At 44.7% G+C, this 23,264-nt stretch overlaps 1 protein-coding gene across 1 annotated transcript in view; it reads right to left on the bottom strand.

The window, feature by feature from the left end:
* The window catches only part of LOC138249740 (solute carrier organic anion transporter family member 2B1-like), a 464,484-nt gene that overhangs the window by 178,981 nt on the left and 262,239 nt on the right, over nucleotides 1-23,264 (bottom strand). The window contains exon 8 of the mRNA XM_069203799.1: nucleotides 17,776-17,881. Coding sequence (XP_069059900.1) covers nucleotides 17,776-17,881 — 106 coding nt within the window. The remainder of the gene's footprint in view (nucleotides 1-17,775; nucleotides 17,882-23,264) is intronic.

Below are 23,264 nucleotides of genomic sequence, written 5' to 3'. Positions count from 1 at the left end.
TTTTTTTAATTCTAAAAGTATGGTGAACCACATACTTACATTTTAGCTGCATTAAACGGTAGTGTTCTCCTCTTTGATTTTTTTTCTTTTGATTTGAGCTGAGACCAATACAGGAACTGAGATGTTTATTACAAACAACTTGTAATGGTCCCCATTCCGAAAACTAAACTTAAAACCACAAAAACTTACTTTTTGAGTCACAGGCCCATACTATTGGGCTTTGTGGCACAGGGCAGCTCAGCAAGTCACCTTGCTGCACTGTCCTGCCTCACAGGAAAAGGGCAGGAACCTGCTGTATTAATCCATTCCAGCACACTCCTGTTCTTTCCCACTGTGCTGATGCACAATGGGTGGCCTAGCACCAACGCAGGCACCCTTGCATTATGGTACAAGTGTTTCTGCATTGCATACAGTATTGCTTTTGTGCAGGAAGGGACACCTTCATGCATAAAAACGATCCTGAGAAGCTTTTCCTCTTTCTATGTGCAACACGCATAGAACTAGTCAAAAACAAGGAGAAATAAAGATAGTTCTCCTTGTTACACCTCTCCAGGGGAGGCATCTTTTTGGCGGTTTTGCAGGTTTACAAGTTCTTGTAAATCTGGGAATGCATCAAAATCCATGGATTTTGCATGGGAACACCCAAGAAACACCCATGGAAATGTCTCCCTGGTGCAGAGTAACATAACGGAGCAATATCCACTGCGCTGCATTACTCGAGATTTATAAAGCCACACATGGCCACCCTAGGTCGCCATGCGTAGCTTCATAAATCTCACTTAAGGTTTGCATCTCTCTTGCACCAAGTTGCGTGGTGCAAGAGCGACTCAAACTAGGACATAAACATGGCACACAGTGTCGAAATCCTGATTTTAAAAAAATCACAATCTGGATATGAGGAATTTTCTGACCCTAAGTTCCACTTAGGAGTAGTCATGAACAAAAAAACTCATAGTAAGTAATTTTATATTGAGTTATCAAACTCCAGGAGGGTAATGCATAGGCTTCCCCCTCACTCACATTCCCCATCTTACTTGATACAGTGTGTCCCCACACAGACACACCAGCATTTAACACAATAAATGGATTACCTTTTGCATTGCCGGGGATAGTTCTTTGAAATAGTTACAACAGAAACAGTATATTTTGCAGTGCCCAATATAGTTATTCCAGAATGTCTGTGGTGGTATAGACTATGGACATAATAGAAGGGTTATGTTTGGAATGTGATTGATGGGTCTATTATGCATGCGGTGATGCCGGTGGTAGTGGTCAGTGGGAGATTCACTGTTTCGAATGAGAGGGGAAGAAGAGTTAGGAATAGTATGCAGATCCCTGTTGGGCTTACACTTTCCTCTGAAGGCCTAACCTCCCCCAACCCAGCATTTCAAAAAAATGCAAAACGCAGTAGTTTAACTCAGCCCACAAAGATTTACCCATGCTATTTCTGACAAGGGGCCGGTGGAAGTAAAATCTTTGTCTGCAAAGTTAGGCTCATCGAACCTGGGATTTATGACTTAACCCGACCACATCTGACAAAACTGGTCTGCTTTAAAGATGCATGATGGTCTACCAATCACAGGCAGGATATCCTGTGGGGGTAAAATAGCCATAAAGATGTGTAGATGATGAAGTGGTTTATGAGGTATGGGAAAACTGAGCAACAGTTTAGGGGTTTGAGCTAAAAAATGCTGAATAGAAGGGAAACAGCCTTAACAACGCGGCTCAAGTCACGTTGTGGCTTTACAACGCGGCCTGAACCATGAATGCGTTTTTACAACGTGTTCCTTTACCACTCAAGTCATTACAATGACTTGCCTTAGGGAAAGTGTTGTTGGACTGATGTTGGACTTTAAGTCCAACTCTTTCCCTACTGTGACGCTCACTGGAGTTGGAATAGTAAACTATACTATTCCAAAGTCCAGCGCTTTCCCCAAGGCAAGTCGTTGTAATGACTTGCGTGGTAAAAGAATGCGTTGCAGAGACACATTTGTGGTTTTGTCCGCGTTCTTAAGGCAGGCGTGCTAAAGACCTGCGATGTTCTGACACACAACCTGAATAGAAGGCTTGCCCAATGGATCCTTGGCAGTGAAGTAGAAGCCAATGATTACAAGAGTGGACTGTGGACTAGGGTGGCAGCCATGCCGTCCAGCCCACACTCTGACCCTACTAGGTACTTAAGGTAGTAAGAAAGGTTTAACTTTGATGCAAAGAGCTACACAAGCTGCACTTTAAACAAATTTAAAAATAAAAACTTCACCACTTTTATAAGCTTCTGAACTTTTAAAATAGAGTTAACGAAGTTGTAAGTCAAATCCCTCCAAGTGGGTACTGGGGATTTGGCGAAATCCCACTGTGTCATAATTTTGTGACCTGACACATGTTCCCATTGGCGTTTAGGCCCTCATTAGAACTTCGGCAGTCTTTTGAAAAGACCGTTGAAGCCGCGGGCGCCAACATACCGCCAGTGCTTGCGGTATGTTTGGGGCCCTATAATGACATTTCCGCTGGGCCAGCAGACGGAAACAGCGTTTCCACTCGCTGGCCTAGCGGAATAGTCACCACAACATTGAAGCTGGCTCGCAATGTTGAGGTGCGTCGGGTGCAGCGCATTCCACTGCTCGTAATTCGGGCAGTGGAATGCGCAATGGGGTTGTGCATGGGGGCCCCTGCAGTGCCCATGTCTTACCGCCATGGACAGGCTAGTGGATGGGGACTCGTAATCCCCAGGGCTGTGCTGCTTGCAGCGCTGCCCTGGTGGATTACAACTGCCGGGACCACCAGGCTTCATGCTGGCGGCAGCCTGGCGGTATTACCGTCATGGATCCGCCACGGTCATAATGTGGCGGTAAGTACCAGTCAGCATGACCCCCAAATGTACTATTTGTTGACTTAGCTTTAGTGCAAAAAAAATAATGAAATAGAGAAAACTGGATGTCGAGAAGCAAAATCGAAATATGGCAAAGGGTGTGGTGGACTGCATTTCTGCACATGTAATACGATTTTCCATGTATGAAAAAAAAAGAAAAAACAGTAAATAGTGCTGCTGTACGTGACTCCAGCAGATTGTTTGTGTTGTTTACTGCTGGGGAGGTTTGTTTATCCCCAAAATGGAAAAATCTAAAAAAACAAAATATAGGTAGAAAATAAACCACAGATGTGTAAATGTAAGCACTTCCTTTTGTGCCCAGTGTCACATTGGTTATGGAAATCACATCTCTCCTGCTTTCTTTCGTTATCTCTCCTCGTGAGACTTTGCCTTAAATTAACAAGGTCTTTTTATTGTAGGTGTATGTTATGCTGGGGCCATATAAACTCTGACTTGCTTGTGGTTTCCTTTCCATTTGCTTACTGCATTGCTTGTTTCAAGTGATTTGGTTGCTTAGTATGCTCTTTGAAAGTAAAACATGGCATAATAAATGTTTGCAGAAAGTGGAGAGTTGAGATAACTTATTTTTGGCCTTGTTGGAATTAGATCTGGCTGCCTAGTTTATCTGTTTACCATACAAACAGCATGGGCCCACCGAGTGATGGGAAAGAACGATGATAATGCATAGTTAATATCCTTTGCCCAACTCTCCAGAAAAGTAGATATGGAATGACAAACATAATTAAGTACTTAGCAGTTGTATCATAAATTATATGAATGATGGAAAAGTCAGAAAATACCTGAATTGTCTATGTGGAGTTTTGCAAGAGGGGGGTGCATATTTTTGGCTGCTGAGAGACAACTGGGATTATCCACAACATTGTACTCCTTTGGATAGTTTTGGTTCAGGGAGATATATGTGTCTTCAGTTGTGGAGAAAAAGCCTGTATGGTTCTGGGTGTATTACTCCATACAGTTGATTGTAGTTAGGTCATCTGACCTCTTGACTTTAAGAGTGCGATGTTCCTCATCTGTTCTAGGCTAATGCTCTGATGCGAATAGACCATCTGACGCCTGTGGTAAAAAAAAACAAAGCGGTAATTCTTCCATCTGTGTTCTTGCTCTTGCACCAAGTGCACCCTAGCACCTCCATGATACCAGTACTTTTCTAGAGTTCTATCCCATCCAGTGAGCTTTCCCCAGATGGCTGAGCTCAGTTATCTTTGAATCATGACTAGCAGACTGTTGAAGTGTATGAATCCTTCTTCAGGACAAGGGGTGGATTCCTCCACTCGTTATTGTCTTGGCTAATTGGAAACAAATGGGGAGTCCATGTTTGTGGCAGTAGTCCCAGCTCCTCCAGCCTGCCAAAAGGAAGGGGTACAATGAGAGGTTGGTCCTTGGGAAGAAAGGCAGCTTTCTAGATGCCAAAGGTAAAGCAGAATACATAAGGCAGTGTTCCAACAAATCACTTCTTTGTGGTTCTAGGTTGAACATTTTAATCAACCAGGTTATTCCTTTTTCTATATCACTCATTATTGAAGTTATGTTTGCTTCTAAGTGTGCTTGCTTTTCATAGATGTACTGAGGCAGAGAGATGTAGAGTCTTTCACATGATTTGAGAAGGTGGGACCCAGTCCCAGTTCTCCAGATTTGCATGGTGGGAATGTAAAGATTACCTCTCATTTTCTGGAATGGGAGACACCTCTAGCATATCAAAATAGAAGCAGCCTAAGATGAGCAATAGGGCCAAAGGATGAACTGGAAAGAGAAGCATTCTACACTCACCAGTTGGTTGGAATTGGTTAGTGCACACTACATGCACATGTCTATCTCTCCTCTGAAGCAGCAGCACACATTAAGATGTGACAGCAAGCAGATAGCGCCTAATTTGTAAAACAAGAAGTGCTGGTACCCCAAGTTTTTCTCAGAAACCCACAGCCAGCGTCTTTGTATGTCAGAGTGCCGAATATTAAGCCTGCGTAGTTTTAGGTGTGGGCGAAACTTATGGAATTCGACTCTGTGGAATTTTGTGGCATTACATAAAAACTCTGCGAAATTCCTTGGAGTTCTGCCAACAGGCATATATAGGTATGTTGCACTGCTTGTGCTGTGATTTAGTGTAGAGCACGCATTCCACACTGACAAATCAGCACAAATGGCACCACACAATGTGCCTGAGTGTGCAGCTGTTCGAGCTGATTTTGGTGCCGCTTTTGTAGAGTTTTTACTCGAGCCACAGCCTTTTTACTGCAAATGGTCATTAATGCCTGTGTTAGAAAAATCTCACCAGATATCCTCCTACCGCCTGGAAATGTATCAAGGGGATGCCAAATCTCACTCACTCTCACTAACTTACTGTCCTGGAGCCATGCATGAGAAAAAATTCTGCCATGTGGTGATTGGCGGAATTTGGCTGGTACTCCACATTACAAGATTAACGTGGATTTGCCAAAAATCTGCCAATTCCGCCGGTGGAACTGAATATTTTGTTCACATATTTTGTTGTCAATTGCAGTGATATTCCAGTGCATGTAGTCGCAAACCGTTGTGTCAACCACACACTCCGTGCCTGTTTACTGATACATCTTGTCACCTCTTACTTGTCCATGAGAAGAGATCTTGGAAGAAGGGGCGTGTAAGGGATGGAGGGTGCTACATACAACATAAACATGTATACTAACAATTATGAATGGGGGATACCCTCCATTTCTGAAGACAAACAAGCAACATTGTCAAGTTATCCTTTAGCCTTCCTTGCAGTCAAACTGAAACATCCATAAAAGCCCTCTACTCTCTCTAAGTGAAGTCTCATGGTCAGTGTACTGTGTGACCCAGGTGTCTTCAACCACCCTTAGACAACCTAACAAATGAAAGACTAAGATAGATATAATAAACCTTTTTTAAGATTCTCCTAATTTTTAAATATGTAGCAAAGGCACCACACTCTAACCTTCATTGTCTGTGGTGCACAAACTTTAGCCAAACCAATACATACTCTCAACAGAACAATGAAATACTTGGCTCTAACAAAGCAAAGACAAGTTAATCAGAGACCAAAATAAAAAATTAAGATTACATTTGACAATAGCTTCCGGCAACAGACAACACTGCCATCTTACCCTACACTAATCACCTCCAAAACATTACCCACGACCATACGAATGAAAGCCATAACAACAAGAAACTGATTGACATCAGGATGATGGGTGTGTGGCGTTCAAAATGTATTTGATTTTGGGGGGGGGGTGATGTTGCAACCATTTCAAAGATCTATGGAAAAGTTTGCAATATTGCAAAGGAGGACACGTTTTGTCATTGTCACATTTGCAAATCACTCTGCAAGAAACAAGGAGCACAAACCTTTGCATCATGACACATCTATGGATTAAAATGCATGCGCCACATCAGCACAACTTAAAAATCACTCCAGTGGCTGCCTATCGAGGTAAGGATTGCTTTCAAAAACCCATGGTCTGACACAGCCAGTATTACCTTTCCAAACTATTCACCCCATACTGACCAAACAGATGTCTAAGGTGCCTCCCTCAAACCTCTTTTACAATGTCATTTACAATTAACCCTTTTTGGAGACAATGTCTGCACCATCAAGGATATCCCCTTTGGAGCTCTCGCCCACTGCATCTATGCAATGTCCACAATATCAGCTCTGTCCGAAAGAAACAGGACTACACACTTCTTCCTCCAAGAGTTTCATCCTGAAATGATCACAGTTTCATTTATCATCCACCCCCCTTTAATCCGCGCTCCCTACACGTATCAGTGCTCTGTAGCAACATTTGCAATATAAAAACAATTTTGAAAGACTGAAATGGCAGTTATCCTAAGTAAACATCAAAAAATGGTTCTGCATCAGTTATAATTTGCAAACAATTACAGTCTTCCCCTATGCAATGCTGTTTGGCACAGTAAATGGGAAACTTACAGGGAAAAAATAAACATATTTACCTATGTGCACACATACGCCCTGCAAAGAGTAAACGTACATAGAAAATGCACAAACTCGTGTTACAATTTACCGGGCTTCTGGTAACGCCTCATCTTGATTGTACCATCATATGTCACAGAAGTGACATGGTAATAAAATCAACAATACATAAATTGTGTGTTTTAATGGTACTAATAAAAAAGTGTCTAAATTGTGTTATTGAAGGTATATTAGGGAATTAGAAGTTTATATCCATATGTGTCCTAATGTGTGATTTTAACATAAGGAATTATATAACAAATCCATATTTAAATTCATGTGGCTCTGATAATCGTACTATGATGTAATCGCATATAATCTGTTTCATTTATTGGTTATATACTCATTTAAAATTGTAAGATGCACTTATAATCATTTATTCAAAATGTGCACTAATGTCCTGCTAATTTAGCATAACTGAAGGCCTGAAATATAAATTTTTTAGTGCTAACCTTCAACATGGAGATTTTGATTCCATTGTAATATTCTATCTCTGAAGGTGCATTTGTGTGAGTCTACAGTTAAGGAAGGCACGTTGTGTGTGAAAACTAGTAGGGTATGGGAGGACACAATTGGCAAGGACGAAAAGAGAATTAACAAACTGATGAGAAAGAACTCCTGTTTGTGCACTCAGCATAAGAAAACATTAAGGCCCTCATTATGACACTGGTGGTAAATCCTGCTTAACGCCACTCTGACGGCCTCCAACTTAACGCTGTGGGTGCGAATATCCGTTCACCATATTATGACACACACACCAATCCAACAGAATTCAGCCACATACACAAATCCGCCTGACCAAAGGTCAGTGATAAAGTAGGGGTCCCAAAACCCATACAGTTACGCCAACAAAACAACGCCCACCACATTATGACCCACGAATCACCACAGCAGCCATTCAATGGCGGTAAACCATTGGTGGTACATACCACCACGCTCAGAATGGACACCCCCATACAAAACAACACTACATTGGCCAATACGAAAAATACGCACCTGACAACCATACACACACCACACCCACTCACTCACACACAGCACTATAAAAAACACACAACCCACATTACCCACAACCCTTTACAAACAAAAATTACTGCCAGGAGGCTGAAAGGAAGAGAACAAAGACAACTAGAAACACACACCACACACAGCCATACACCCCTCACGCACTCCACATAACACACCCCACCACATTACTCAACACACCCTCACCTGCACACATCAAACAAAACCCATGGCACCACAAAGGCACCCCCATTTCACTGAGGAGGAGTTAAGGGTCATGGTGGAAGAAATTGTCAGAGTAGAGCCACAGCTCTTTAGAGCACAGGTACAGCAGATATCTACAGCAAGGGAGATAGAGCTATGGCGGAGAATCGTGGACAGGGTCAACGCTGTGGGACAGCACCCAAGAACAAGGGACGACATCAGGAAGAGGTGGAACGGCCTACAGGGGAAGGTAAGTTCCATAGCAGCAAGGCACCAGCTCGCCATATAGAGGACTGGCGGTGGACCCCCACCTCAGGGGACAGAGGCACAGGCCAACAGGGACACTGGGAAGCCTGCTGTGCGCCAGAGGGAGGACAGGAGCAGGGAACCGACTCTCCAGGAGGCACTCTCCGAGATCCTCGGAGCCTATCAACATTCCCAGGACACGATGGGCCAGATCCTTGACAACGTGCAGGAGAACAGGTGACTGCAGGAGGGACAGTATCAGGGGATCAGGGAGGACTTGCAGGCCTTTAACAACACCCTGATCTCCATAGCAGGGGTGCTGGCAGATATGGCCAACATCATGAGGGAGGCAACAGCACATCAGCAGGCCCTTCCCACTAGCCAGTCAACTGAACAGCCCTCCACTCTGCTGCCGCTAGTGGCTAGGAGGCCCCGCCACAGTACCTACAGGCCACCAGCACCCCTCCCCCTACAGAAGGTGAACCACACCGCAAACATTCCCTGCGACCCAGACAGAAGCCAGAGACACATGCCAAGACCACCGCCAGGAAATGAGACTCTCCTGATTGTACCCCTTGTGTCCCACTCAGTCACCTTGTCCACCTTGAACTGCCATTGGTCCCCTCCCTATGTCCCCATGGACACTGCACCTGCGCTACAGACTGGAACAATATCCTGGACTTTCCTCCATCATCACTCCATTCAATTTCACTTTCCCCTCAATTTCTTTCCACTACAATAAACACCCTTGGATAAAACTCGACTACTAGTATTTCATGTATTACACATTTGTATTGATTGAAACAACTACATCCATTGCAAATGAACTGTACGTAGTGAGAGCATTGAATGAATGGCCTGTTGCTGGCTGTTGTTATCACATCACAACATTGTTATCATATCACCAACATCTGTAAAATGATAATCCATAGGTGACAGTAAGAAGTGGAAACAAGTGGGTAATGCCAGCATGCCAATGCCACACAGAATACAACAATAGTCATAGAAATGTGAAGTTGCACTGTCTCACCTGTTTGTCTTTGGAAGTACTGACGGATCACTAATGTTCTGTTGTCCACTTCCTCATCCTCTGCCTCCTCATCCTCACTGTCCTCAGGGTCCACTGCTGCCACAGAGGCATCTCCAGTCTCCTCTTCCTGAAGAAAATTTACATGGCGTCTCAGGGCCAGGTTGTGCAACATGCAGCATGCCACTACTATTTGGCAGACCTTCTCAGGTGAGTAGCACAGGGATCCACCTGTCAGATGAAGGCACCTGAACCTGGCCTTCAGGAGGCCGAAGGTTCTCTCAATTATCCTTCTTGTTCGTCCATGTGCCTCATTATAAAGTTCTTCAGCCCTTGTCCTAGCATTCCTCACAGGGGTCAGCAGCCATGATAGGTTTGCGTAGCCAGAGTCTCCTGCAAGTATTTACAACGTTTAGCCACACACTATCCTATTTGGATAACAGCAGAGGCATACACCAACATGCACTGGGTGGGGACCAAGGCTCACATATAAGCCACACCCTGTGCCTTTGTGGTTGAGCCATCACATTTGGGATGCTGCCATTCCTCAGGACCAACCCTGGATATTTAGCATTGACGTGGGAGATGTACTGGTTCAACAGGCACACCATCTGCACATTCATGGAGTGGAAACTCTTACAATTCCTGAACACCTGTTCATTCTGCTGGCGGGGGGGAGAAACGCAATATGTGTACCGTCAATCACCACAATAATATTGGGGATATGTCCCATTGCATAAAATCCAGCCTTCACATTGGCCAAATCTTCCACCTGGGGGAAAGCAATGTAGCTGCACATGTGTTTTACGAGGGAGGACAAGACTCTTGCTGGCACGATTGAGAACATTGGCTGTGACATTCCTGCTGCCAAGCACACTGTCACTTGGAAAGAACTGGTTTCCAAGAAATGGAGCACTGATAGAACCTGCCACAAGAGGGGGGATCCCAGTGAGATGACGTATAGCTGAGATCAGGTCAGGCTCCAACTGAGCACACAGCTCTGTGATTGTGGCCCTGTCCAGTCTATAGGTGAGTATTATGTGCCTGTCATCCACTGTAGCTAAGTCCACCAGGGGTCTGTACACAGGGGTATGTCTCCATCTCCTATTCATTTGCAGCAGTAGAAATCTAAGGGACACAAGAGTGAGTAGGCTGTCAAAATTTGAACAACCATACCACAACAGCAGTCCACATCGTGCAATCATGTTTTGGGACAATGTAAATTAAAAGTATGTGCCTATTTATCCTGTGACACAGAAATTATTGATAGGCCTGTTCACCCCCTCTGAAATGGCAACCGCCTGTCCTGTGTGGAGGGACAGGTGGAAATGAGGTAATTCTGTCGACATTGTGCGCCGTGGCAGTAGGCGGTCGTGAACCGCCATGCAATTCCTCATTGGTTTATATTGGGCCCTACGGGGTACAGTGGCCAATGGGGTTCTACGCCAGCGGTGACGGTGTACACCGCCGTGGGTGTGACCGCCATTTGCTATCTCAATCCTCACTTGTTCCCTGACCTTCCACAGGAGAAGACCTACACTGCATGTGCTGCTGTGACCTCTGTCTTGAACCTACTATGGCCCGTATGACCAGGGAAAGGGCCCCAGCCTTCACTTCAGAGGAGTTGGAGTGATTGGTGGATGGGGTCCTACCCCAGTACGGACTGTGGCATGGGCCTCCTCACCAACAGGTGAGTAAACTGTGGGCGCAATGCATGTGGCATGAATGCATGGAGATGTGTGTGAAGTCATCATATAAGGGTGGATAGATTGTCTTTTGACGGTGTACATGTTGAGAGCTGGCCTATGTGTGTTGCAATGGTGATGGGATCGGGTATGGTGGGCCATGTGTGTGACAGGCTGGACTGTTTGTTTAATGGAGTTCCCCTGTATATATTACCTCTGCAGGTCAACGCCCATCAAAAGGAGGGATTATGGCCTGCCATCGCCAAGGAAGTGCGGACCCTGGGGGTCTATGGAAAGTGGAGCACCCGCTGTCAGAAATGGTGGGAGGACCTGAGATGCTGGGTACGGAAGACCGCGGAGGCCCAGCTGGGAATGGCCCCCCAATGAGGAAGGGGTTCCCATCAGACCGTGACCCCCCTGATGGCCTGCATGCTGGCGGTGGCCTACCCTGAGCTGGATGGACGCTGGAGGGAATCACAGTAGCCACAAGGGGGTGAGTACAGTGGGTATCACTACAACTTATAGCTGGTGGGGTGGTATCCAGGAGGTGGTTGAGTGTTAGTGGGTGCCCCTAAGGCCAGGCCAGACATAGCAGCGTAGGCCCTCAGAAGGGTAATAGTTGCATGACAAATACAGGTATCCTAGCTTGTTAGTTTTCACTTCTAGGCAGGGCTGAGTGGGTGCCAGGTGTGCTGGAGATGGTGGTGTGTGCTCCTCCTCATGCCTTGGTAACTAGCCATTTCACTGGTAGTGCAGTGCATAGTGTGTAGGCCTGTTCCCTTTGCGTGAGGGTGCTGTGTACGCCAACAGTGGTGTTGTTGCAGTCATTGACCTAGTGTATTCTTTGTCTCACTCCCCCCTTTCTTGTTTTGTCATCCTGTCCTTGTGTGCATTAGCATAATCTAGTGGAGGAGCAGAGGCACCGATGACAGAGGGAGCTGCATCACACAGAACCCTGGGGGCAGAGTCCTCTGACGCTGAGGGAACCAGTGGGACGGAGGGCGAGGGGAGCACCACAGCGGACACTGGAGGGGAGAACACAGACTCTGATACCTCCTCTGATGGGAGCTCCCTGGTGGTGGTGGACACCTCTGTGACCACCCCCAGCTGCAGGTACAGGCCTCCACTGTCTCCCCATCCTTCTCCTCCTCCACCTCCCTCCCAGTTACGTCCATACTCACACCTGCATGCACTACATCTACATCCACTATCAGCATCACCACACCAGAAAGAACACACACCACACTGACAGACACCTCCACAACATCCATGCACGTGTCCCCTGTGTCCTCTCCCACCATGTCTGTACCACCCTTCCTGCTGGACACAAACGCAAGCTCTCAGACACCCAACAGCCATCCGCCTCACATCAGCATATAGCCCGTGCACCTGCACCCAAATCCTGCAGACATACACCTCCATCAACCACTCCCTCATCCTCCACTCCCATTACTCCTCCCTCTTCCTGCCCCAACGTCCCTAAAAAGCTTTTCCTTGCCCAACTTGACCTCTTCCCTACCTCTCCCCCCTGTCCTGCACGTATGAACAGGGTTTCAAGGACACAGCCCAGCACCTCAGCCAAACAGTCCATGGGGACAGTGGTAGCACCATCTACTCGTGCTGGTAAGGATACCAGACCTAAGACACTGAAGGGGAAGGAGCCAGCACCACCAGGGATGAAAGGGAAGAGTGCTGCACCGGCTGTGAGGAAGGGGATGGGGCCTGCACCAGCTGTGAGGAAGGGGAAGGAGCCAGCACCAGCTGTGAGGAAGGGGAAGGAGCCTGCACCAGCTGTGAGGAAGGGGAAGGAGCCTGCACCACCAGGCAGAGAGGGAGAGAGCCCATCCACCCCTGCCAGGAAGGGTAATGGATCCCCGACCCATGAACAGGAAGAGACAAGGCACTCCACACCAGAGGAAGCTGTCATGGAAACACCGCCACCACCATCAGATGTCACAGGGCCCCCACCACCAGCTGTGGATGTGCAGCCATCAGTGAGTGTAGGGGCTGCCCAGGAGCCTCCTCAAACAACCACCACCATGCAGCCATCAGTGAGTGCAGGGGCTGCCCAGGAGCCTCCTCCAACCACCATCACAGTGTAGCTATCTCCACCGGCGGACGCCATGTAGTCCACCTTCCAGGGGCTACTGTGTGGGTTGCCCCCTCCAGAACCAGCGGGCTATTCACCCACTCAAGAGACTGTGGCCTTGCACTCCCCAGGTCAAAGCAATGGGCATGTTGCCCCCTCCAGAACCAGCAAGCAAGTCACCCACTCGACAGACTATGGCCTTGCACTCGCCAGGACAAAACAATGGGCATGTTGCCCCCTCCAGAACCAGTGGGCCTGTTCCCACATCCGGCTCCCCCTGAGGTGCCTGCCTATTTGCAAACTGATGCCCTGCAGTGTACTATCCGGATGTGGTCAGGACTCGAGTTGGGCCTTAGACTGTGTCCTGTGGCCATGTGGGCCCTTTGAACGTTGGCCTGGGCAGTGTCCCTTTGTGTACATGTGTAAATATCTGTTTCATTGAGAAATGTAATTATTAATTTTGAATTTGATCTGATTTCAATCACTTTAGTCAATTCCTGTTGTCCTTGCATTATTCTGCTGTTTTTCAGGGACAAATTGATTTTCGTGTGCAGCTGGTTGTGTGTATGGTGTGTGTGTGTGTCGGGTGTGTGTATGGTGCGTGTGTGTCACTCATTTTCCTCCCACCCTCCCTTGTGTGCTAGGCAGCTATACTCACCGTTGTGGTCTTCGCAAGCGTTGGTGTTCCAGGTGGAACATAACGTAGAAAATCATCGGGAAGATATGCAGTTCGGGTTTCATGGCGGCGTGGTTCTTCCCTGTGTCTACAATGGTGAGTCCTTTCACTTCTGAGCTCTGTTTCCGCCAGGCTTTTGATGGCTTTGGTACTGCGCCGGAAAAGGTGGCAGTTTTCTGTGTCTTAATATGGTGGGTGGTACTTTGTCTTCCGCCTGGCTGTTGGTGGCTACCGCCGTGGTGGCTGTTGTTTCCGCTGTGGCGGTTGGTGTGGTACATTGGCTGTCTATGGGAGTTATCACTGCCATGGTAATAATTTGGTGGTATTACCGCCACTTTATCACCCACCGCCAGGGTCGTAATGAGGGCCACAATGTCATCCTGATGTCCAAATCATAGGATGCAAGGTTTGAAATGATTTGCCATAGCCAATAGCCAATAGTGCAAAATGATGGAAAACTACTGGTGTGGATGACATAGACTCCTCAAAGGTTCTGTGGGTTTTAATTAGAATCCACCTAGTTAGAGGAGAGCAAATTCCCTTTGGCCTTTTGGAAGAACTGATCTCTTATAGACTTGGAGGGGTACAGATCTCCCTATTTTGATTTTTTTGTTGTCTTCATGCTATCTGGTATGCTGACACGTTCCGATATTCTTAATAATGTCTAGATTTCCAGAGAATCAACTAAGATTTCCTATGGCTTAGTTTATGGCATTGTGGTAATTTGGGGTTTCCAATGATTAAGCAAGAGGATCATGACTTGTATATTGATCACCAAATCATATTCCTCATCTTTTGTATTGCTTCTACCGAAATCCTTGCATCCCTTATGCTTACTAGATTCCTTTTTGTTTGACTCTTCACTTCACCTTTGGTGATTCTGTAGTTATACAGCATGTTCATGAGATTCATTTATATCAATTTGGCTCTAAATTTGTATTAAACCTTTGAACTTTATTCTCCACCTCCTGGATTTAATTTGTAACCAAATAGGTTAGATTGTTAATTGATTTGAAGTACTAACTTTAACCCCCTTTACTCCTTGGGACTCCTAAAAAGGTATATCAGAAGAAAAGAAGCAAAGGTCGGGAAAGGCCCTGGGGCTAGATGGCCTTTCTGCAGAATTTGACAAGACTTATATAGCCCAGTAAGTACGGGTTTTAAAATCAGTTTATCAGGAATTTAAATCCAATAGTCAACCCCCCCAACCATGATAGAAGCCATGATCATTGCTCTGCCCAAACCAGGGAAGCAGCCCAATAGGTGTGAATCATACAGGTCACCATCCTTAACTGTGACATTAAAATACTAGCACATGTATAGGCAAACCGGTTGGCACCTCTCATAACATTCTTGGTTCGACCTGATCAATTGGGATTTATCCTAGGCAGAGTTACGTCCTACAACTTATGCACCCTGTGTGATACTGCATGACATTGACTCGGACCTTGCTGCAGTAGAGGTCTTTTTAGATGCTACTAACGCATTTGATCCATTAGAATAGGACTTCCTAATGATGATTCTTTGCCGTATGGGCTTCCCCAATTCTTCTTGAATGGATAGCTCTGCTATGTAATTGCCTGGTAGGAGGAGTCAAAGCAAATGGCTTAATTTTAACCCCGATACACATCTCTAGAGGCACGCGATAGGGCTTCCCACTGTCACCACTATTATCTGCTTTAGAGGTGGAGCCCTTGGCTACCAAACTGAGACAATGCCATCGGGCATATGCCCTCCGCCATCCATCCAGACACATACTAATCTCTCTGTATGCAGATGATATCACTCTGTACCTACGAGACGCACAGACCAGCCTAAATGGAGTACTTATGGAATTTGTCCACTTTTGCAACCTTTCAGGAGTGCAGATCAACTGGGAAACATGCCAATTGTTCCCCCTCACAGCAAACATACAATTATTCACTCCTGATTTTCCATTGAAATAGTTTCAATCTGATCTCTGCTATTTGGGGGTAGTCATTTTGAGGGACAAAAAGGAGGTATTTAGAGCAAATTATGGGGTGGTACTAAACACCGTCACAGGTAACATTAATCGCTGGATGTCCCTACCCCTGTCACTGGCTGGTCACATCTCACCAACGAAAATGGTCATCTTACCTAAATTTTTATATCTCTTTCTAAACATCCCTACTCCATTAAAACAGAGGTTCTTTTAGGTACTCAGACCCAATTAATATGGCTAGCATTGGGGGGTAAGCAACTTCGTTTCAACTGGGACATCTTCACACTCCTATTTTCCAAAGGGGGATTTGAAGCCCCAGACCTGGAGTTTTATTATTTATGTGCACAGGCTCACCATGCAATACAATGGTATGGCCCTACACCGTTACTGCCACACCTAGCCTTTCAACATGGCTACATGGCTCCTGTCCCCCGTCTGCATACCTGGGATCCTTGGTGGCTTCCACCACACTTGCAGACTCCACTGTAGCGGTCACCTCACAATCATGGCACGATCTGGGCCACAAACTTAATCCATTGCTCCCTGTCATGCATGAGGCCTCCTGCAGACAAGCTCTACAGACTCGAGGTATGACTCACTGAGGTGATCACTATAGGTAGAGAAAATTTAAAACCCAAGAAATATTTTCTGAGGGGGGACTCCCACGCCACTAGATATGTTTTTTTATATAAGATTGAAACATAATACAAGTTACACCTGATTTCCCACTCGAGCCCCCCTCCTTTGAGACACTACATGTTCTGCTTCAAATGGAGACACCCAGCCATCTGGTTTCCCAACTGTATCAAGCAGCTCAACTTCAGGCTACAGGTGCTGCGCTTAGCGCGAGGGGGCAGTGGGACGCAGATTTGAAAATGGAATTTACAGATGCACAATGGCTTTACTGCTGCATCCAAACTTGTAAGATAGTCTCTAGCAGCAGACTCCATATACTACGCTATACATTTCGACATCATATCTACTACATTCCAGTCAAGCTACATCATTACTGACTTAATCGCAATGATCACTGCAATAGGTGCGGCATGATAAGAGCAGATTTCATACACCTCACATGGTCCTGTGGCCCAATACAGTCCTATTGGGCGGACATTTCAAAGTTCCTTGAACTCATGGTGGGCCATCTTTTGCCTTTTTTTTGCCATATTAGGTCACACTGAACAGATGGAATCACTTCACAGATGATATGTTGCATTGGCCCCACTTCTGGCCAAATGCAGAGTTGCCTGAAGCTGAGAGAGAGTGCTTAAATTCAAAAAATTGTTAGATTAACTCATTTATTGCAAAACACAATTATCTGTAGATGCTGGCTTGCTTCTCCCGCCTCTAGACCACATGATATCTGGGACTCACTGACAATCTATTTATTACAAAAGGAACCAACAGTTTTGGAGGGTCGACCCTAAAGAGGGACACAAGTGATAGCTAAGGTAACACCACTGGACAGCATATTGCTCTATAGGTACCTCAACAAAGTACTAGAACCTATATATTTTCCATCAATGAATCGTAATTACTCAGGATATTTGTATTGCCAGCTACATTATGTCTATTGTACATGGTCCTGGAGCTGTGACTCTACCAGACTCTAATGTTCATGATGATGCACCACACTGGAGTGGTTGGATCTGTACATTGGGGGGGTACGCTGGCATGGATATACTGTGACAAGACGCCGGCTCAATACTTCTCTGTGTTATACCACTGTATGATGATGCACTCAAGCCTTTACTGTTGATGTTACTTACTGAAAACTTAAAAAATAAATAATTTAAGAAAAGAAGCAAGAATATGGGTCCAAAGCATCTTCACTTCAATTACACACATTATCGCCATACAATTAATATTATCAGAACATTTTCACAAAAGCAAAGGAGAACTGAACAGTAATGCACGTTTTGCTAAAGGAAAACTTCCGAACCTGTGCATACAAACACTGGCAAAAAGAAACCTTTTTATGTAATCGTATCCTTTCTATATCCTTTGTTATATATGTACTTACGCTTGATAAAGCCAATCAATGAAAGATGTTGATACGTTTTAGGGCTAGGTTTGCATTCACTAAACAGATCAGTCCCTGGTTTGTCCTCTGTTTCCTTCTCGGCCTCCTGAAAAATACAAATGCATCAATCAGTAGTGACAGAGAGACGGCAGAATGTTCTTGAAGTAATTACAAAGGTTCATGTACGAATCCTTACTGAAGTGCAGGGTGACAGAGAATTACAGGTATAAATGGAACAAAAAATGTCCCAGTGATGTAATCTTTTATGCCTGGTGTACACTATTGTCTTCTAGCATTACACACCTATATTCTTGTTGGTTATATTCAGAGCCACTTGAATTATGAAGCAGGGGAGGACCTAATAATGGGCAGGGGCAACTAAAATATACATCAAGAAAAGGCAATTTACACAACATAATGCAGTACATTTTGTGATAGTATTACTTCATCATTTTGTTATTTTTGTTCATGGTAACACTGTCCAAGCAAAGATCTCATCTCAAAAGTACCTGTTTAAAAACTAAATGCAGGAAAAGGCAACTGAAAGGTGACTAGTCAACTTTTGCGAAGGGCCTTCCAATGTGTTGGAAATCATGTCCCTTTGTTTTCAGTAACTTTTGATTTATAAGACCCACAAAGAGCATTTTTCTTAACATATGAAGATTGTGCAGTAGATGATGGATTATGTGTAAAATGCGGCAAATCCATATTTATGCAGAAAATGAGTGGTTGAAGAATCGCATCATTCCAGTAGCTCTGTATATATATATGTTTTGGGTTTCTGTTTTCAGCTGATAAATGTGGGTAAAATCTCTTGTAAGGTCTAGGCAAGAGACAGCTTTGACTGCTTCTCCAGAGATTCTGTAATCAATAAAAAATATAGTACACAAACTACACTGAGATGAGCTTTGGATCAGCAGGACTTAGCCATTGGTCTGTTTGAGCGTCACTCAGAATATGGGTCACAACGTAGGGCTACCCAAACTGAGGGGGTAATAGGTCAGCCCACTTCAGCCATTGCTATGTTGAAGTATCAGCCACATTTCAAATTTTTTTTTTTTTAAACAAGCGTGGGCTCCCGCACTCGTCATTAAATGAGCCCCAGATGGGCCAGGTCCTAGGCCACTTTTTTGTTTTTGATAGGCTTCCTTTGTGGTCCCAGATAGCCGGTAAAAGGCTTGTTTAAAAATACAAAAAATCACAGTTCAGCTGACCATCTATGTATACTGTTGTTTGGCTGGCTATGTGTGTACTGCTATTTGGCTGGTAGTTGTGTGGGCTTGCACTTGCCTGAGGGTATGTGTGGACTACTGCATGGCTGGCAATGTGTGTAGACTGGCACTGCCTGGCAATGTATGTGTGGACTGGTGCTTGCCTGACAGTGTGTGTGAACTGGTGCTTGCCTGCTGGTATGTATGGACTGGCGCTTGACTGGCGGTGTGTGTGTACTGGTGCTTGGCTGGCAGTGTGTGGGAACTGACTCTTGGCTCGCAGTGTGTTTGAACTGGGGATTTTGCTGGCAGTTTGTGTCAACTGGCTTCTAGCTAACAGTGTATGTTGGCTGGCTTCTGGCTGGCGATGTGTGTGGCTGGCATTTTGGTGGTGATGGGCAGACATAGAGTTTTATAATTTTAACTGTGTTATTTCTTGTAATAATTTGCATTCGTGAATCAAGGTGTGAGGTTTGCAAAGGATTCTGGGTAATACTACTTAGTGAGAGCCATGCAAGTCACACCATCCTGGATTCCTCTAGGTGTCTAGTTTTCAAACATGTATAGGTTTGCAAGGTTTCCCTAGGTGTCAGCCAAGCCAGTGTCTAAAATCCACAGTGAGGTGCATTGCAAAAAAGGGTCAGCTTTCAGTGGAAAATTTTGATTTGTCCACATAGCATTTTAAGCAGTTTCCTGTCACCTGCAAAAAGCCTATCCACACAAGTGAGCTACAATTTGTATCAGAAGACTTGGGGCAATGCTGGATGGAAGGAAGTTTGTGGATACCCATAGGTTCTAGGAGTTTCCACCACAGAAATAGAAGAAAATGTGTTTTTAGTCAAACTGTGAGGTTTGCAAAGGATTCTGGGTAATTCAACCTAGTGAGAGACACGCAACTCTCCTCATCCAGCCTTTCTCTAGCTGTCTAGTTTTAAAAAATGTATAGGTTTGCTAGGTTTTCCTAGGTGCCTGCTCAATCAGGGACCAAAATCCACAGCTAGGCACATTTAAAAAAACGTTTCAGTTTTCAGTGGAAAAAGTGATGTGTCCACATTGCCTATTGGGTCATTTACTGTTGCAGGCATTAAGCCAACCCACACAAATGAGGTACCATTTTTATCAGAAGACTTGGGGCAATGCTAGGTGGAAGGATGTTTGTGGCTCCTTACAGATTCCAGAACTTTGCATCACAGAAATGTGAGGAAAATGTGTTTTTTAGTCAAAGATTTAGGTTTGCAATGAATTCTGGGTGATACAATCTAGTGAGAGCCATGCAAGGTACCCCATCATGGATTCCTCTAGGTGTCTAGATTTAAAAAATGTATAGGTTTGCTATATTTACCTAGGTGCTGACTGAGCCAGGGTCCAAAATCCACAGCTAGGAGTATTCCAAAAAAAGGGTCAGTTTTCAGTGGAAACATGTGATGTGTCCATATTGCATTTTGGGCCTTTTCCTGTCCAGGGCACTAAACCTGCCCACACAGGTGAGGTACCATTTTTATCAAAAGACTTGGGAGAATGTTGGGTGGAAGGTCTTTTGTAGCTCCCTGCAGATTCCAGAACTTCCCATCACAGAAATGTGAGGAAAATGCGTTTTTTTCTTCAAAGTTTTAGATTCACAATGGATTCTGGGTGTTACAACTTAGTGAGAGCCATGCAAGTAACCCCATCCTGGATTCCTCTAGGTGTCTAGTTTTCATTTTTTTTTTATGTTTGATAGGTTTCCCTAGGTGTCGGCTGAACCAGGATCCAAAATCCACAGCTAGGTGCAGAGCAAAAAAAGGATCAGTTTTCAGTGGAAATATGTGATGTGTCTACATTGCGTTTTGGGCCATTTCCTGTTGCGGGTACAAAGCCTACCCAAACAAATGAGGTACCATTTTTATCAGAAGACTTGGGAGAATGCTAGGTGGAAAGAAGTGTGTGGCTTCTTGCAGATTCCAGAACCTTACATCACAGTAATGGGAGGATAAAAGTGTTTTTGTCAAAGTTTGAGGTTTGTAAAGGATTCTAAGTAATATAACCTAGCGAGAGCAATGCAAGTCACCCCATCCTGGATTCCTCTACGTGTCTTCTTTTAAAAAATGTACAGGTGTGCTACGTTTCCCTAAGTACCGGCTGAGCCAGATCCCAAATTCCACAGCTAGGCATATTGCAAAACAAAAAGTTAAGTTTTCAGTGTTAAAATGTGATGTGTCCACTTTGTGTTTTGGGACGTTTCATGTTGCGGGCACTAAGCCTGACTGCACAGGTGAGGTACCATTTTTATAACGAAACTTGGGGGAATGTTGGGTGGAAGAACCTTTGTAGTTCCCTGCAGATTCCAGAACTTTCCATCACAGAAATGTGAGGAAAATGTGTTTTTTAGTCAAAGTTTTATGTTTACAATGGATTCTGGGTAATACAACCCATTGAGAGCCATGGAAGGTACCCCATCCTGGATTCCTCTGGGTGTCTAGTTTAAAATAAAAGGATAGGTTTACTAGTTTCCCTAGGTGCTGACTGAACCAGGGCCCAAAATCTACAGCTAGGCACATTGCAAAAAAGGGACAGTTTTGAGTGGGAAAATGTAGTGTGTCCATGTTGTGTTTTAGACCATTTCCTGTTGTGGGCACTAACCCTACCCTCACAAGTGAGGTACCATTTTTATAAGAACACTTGGGGGAATGCTGGATGGAAAGAAGTTTGTGGCTACGCATAGATTCCAGATCTTTCCATTACAGAACTATGATGAAAATTTGTTTTTTAGTCAAAGTTCTAGGTAATCGAACCTAGTGGGAGCCATGCAAGTCACCCCATCCTGGATTCCTCTAGGTGTCTAGTTTTGAAAAATGTATAGGTTTGCTACGTTTTACTAGTTGAAGGTGGAGCGAGAGTCTATAGCTAGGTGCATTGCAAAAAAAGGGTCCCTTTTCAGTGGAAAAATGTGATGTGTCCACGTTGCATTTTGAGCTGTTTCTTGTCACAGGCAATAAGCCTACCCACAAAAGTGAGTTACCATTTTTATCAAAAGACTTGGGGGAATGCTGTGTGAAAGAAAGTTTGTGGCTGCCTGCAGATTCCAGAACTTTCCGTCACAGAAATGGGAGGAAAATGTTTTTTTACTTAGTCAAAGTTTGAGGTTTGCAAAGGATTCTGGGTAACATAACCTAGTGACAGCCAAGTAAGTAACCCCATCCTGGACCTCTAGGTGTCTAGCTTTCATAAATGTAGAGGTTTACTAGGTTTCCCTAGGTGCCGGCTGAGCCAGGGTCCAAACCCACTGCTAGGCGCATTGCAAAAAAAAGTGTCAGGTTTCAGTGGAAAAATGTGATGTTCCCACATTGAGCTTTGTGCCATTTTGTGTCTCTGACACTAAGCCTAACCACACAAGTGAGGTACCATTTTTATCATAAGACTTAGGAAAACACTGGGTGGAAGGATGTTTTTTGCTTCCCACAGATTCCAGAACTTTCCATCACAGAAATGTAAGCAAAATGTGTTTTTTATAGTCAAAAGTTGAGGTTTGCAAAGGATTCTGGGTAACACAACATAATGATAGCCACACAAGTCACCCCAATTGGGCTTTCGCTAGGTTTCTAGTCTTTAAAAAATGTTTTACTTTGCTTGCTTTCGCTAGGGGCTGGCTCAGCTAATGCTGAAAATCCACAACTTGGCACATTGCAAAAAGTTTTCAGTGGAAAAATGTGATGTGTCCCTCTTGTGTTTTGGGAGATTTCCTGTCATGGGCATTAGGCTTACCCACACAAACGAGGCACCATTTTTATCAAGAGACTTAGGCGAACACAGAATAGTATAGCAAGTGTTATTACCAATAGTATTCCTCTGCATTTCAGCCTTCCAAATGTAAGACAGTGTGTAAGAAAGAAGTCATTTAGAGAAATGCCCTTTAATTCCCATGTCAGTATGGGTACCCACAAATTAAGAGATGTGAAAATAATCACTGCTTCTAAACTCCATACCTTGTGCCCATTTTAGAAATACGTAGGGTTCCTTGATATCTATTGTTCACCAGTTATATTTTTCCATAACAATTGCTGTATTCCCGGAACACAATTAAAATCCGTTGCAAGGCTCAGCTCAGTTTGTGTCTCAGGGTACCTTGAGTTCTTGGAAAGACCATCAGTGCTATATATCTCAGCAAACAGAAGGAGATGTAATGGTATTTTGATTTTGTAAATCGGCCATCGTGGAGAAAAGTTACAAATGAAAACATTGTCACAAACGGCTGTTTTTCCCTACTAATTTCCAATATTCTTTTTATCTCCACACCTATTG

Source organism: Pleurodeles waltl, chromosome 8 (assembly GCF_031143425.1).
Source record: "Pleurodeles waltl isolate 20211129_DDA chromosome 8, aPleWal1.hap1.20221129, whole genome shotgun sequence".
NCBI classification, from domain to species: domain Eukaryota; kingdom Metazoa; phylum Chordata; class Amphibia; order Caudata; family Salamandridae; genus Pleurodeles; species Pleurodeles waltl.
This window is presented reverse-complemented; position numbering and strand designations above follow the sequence as displayed.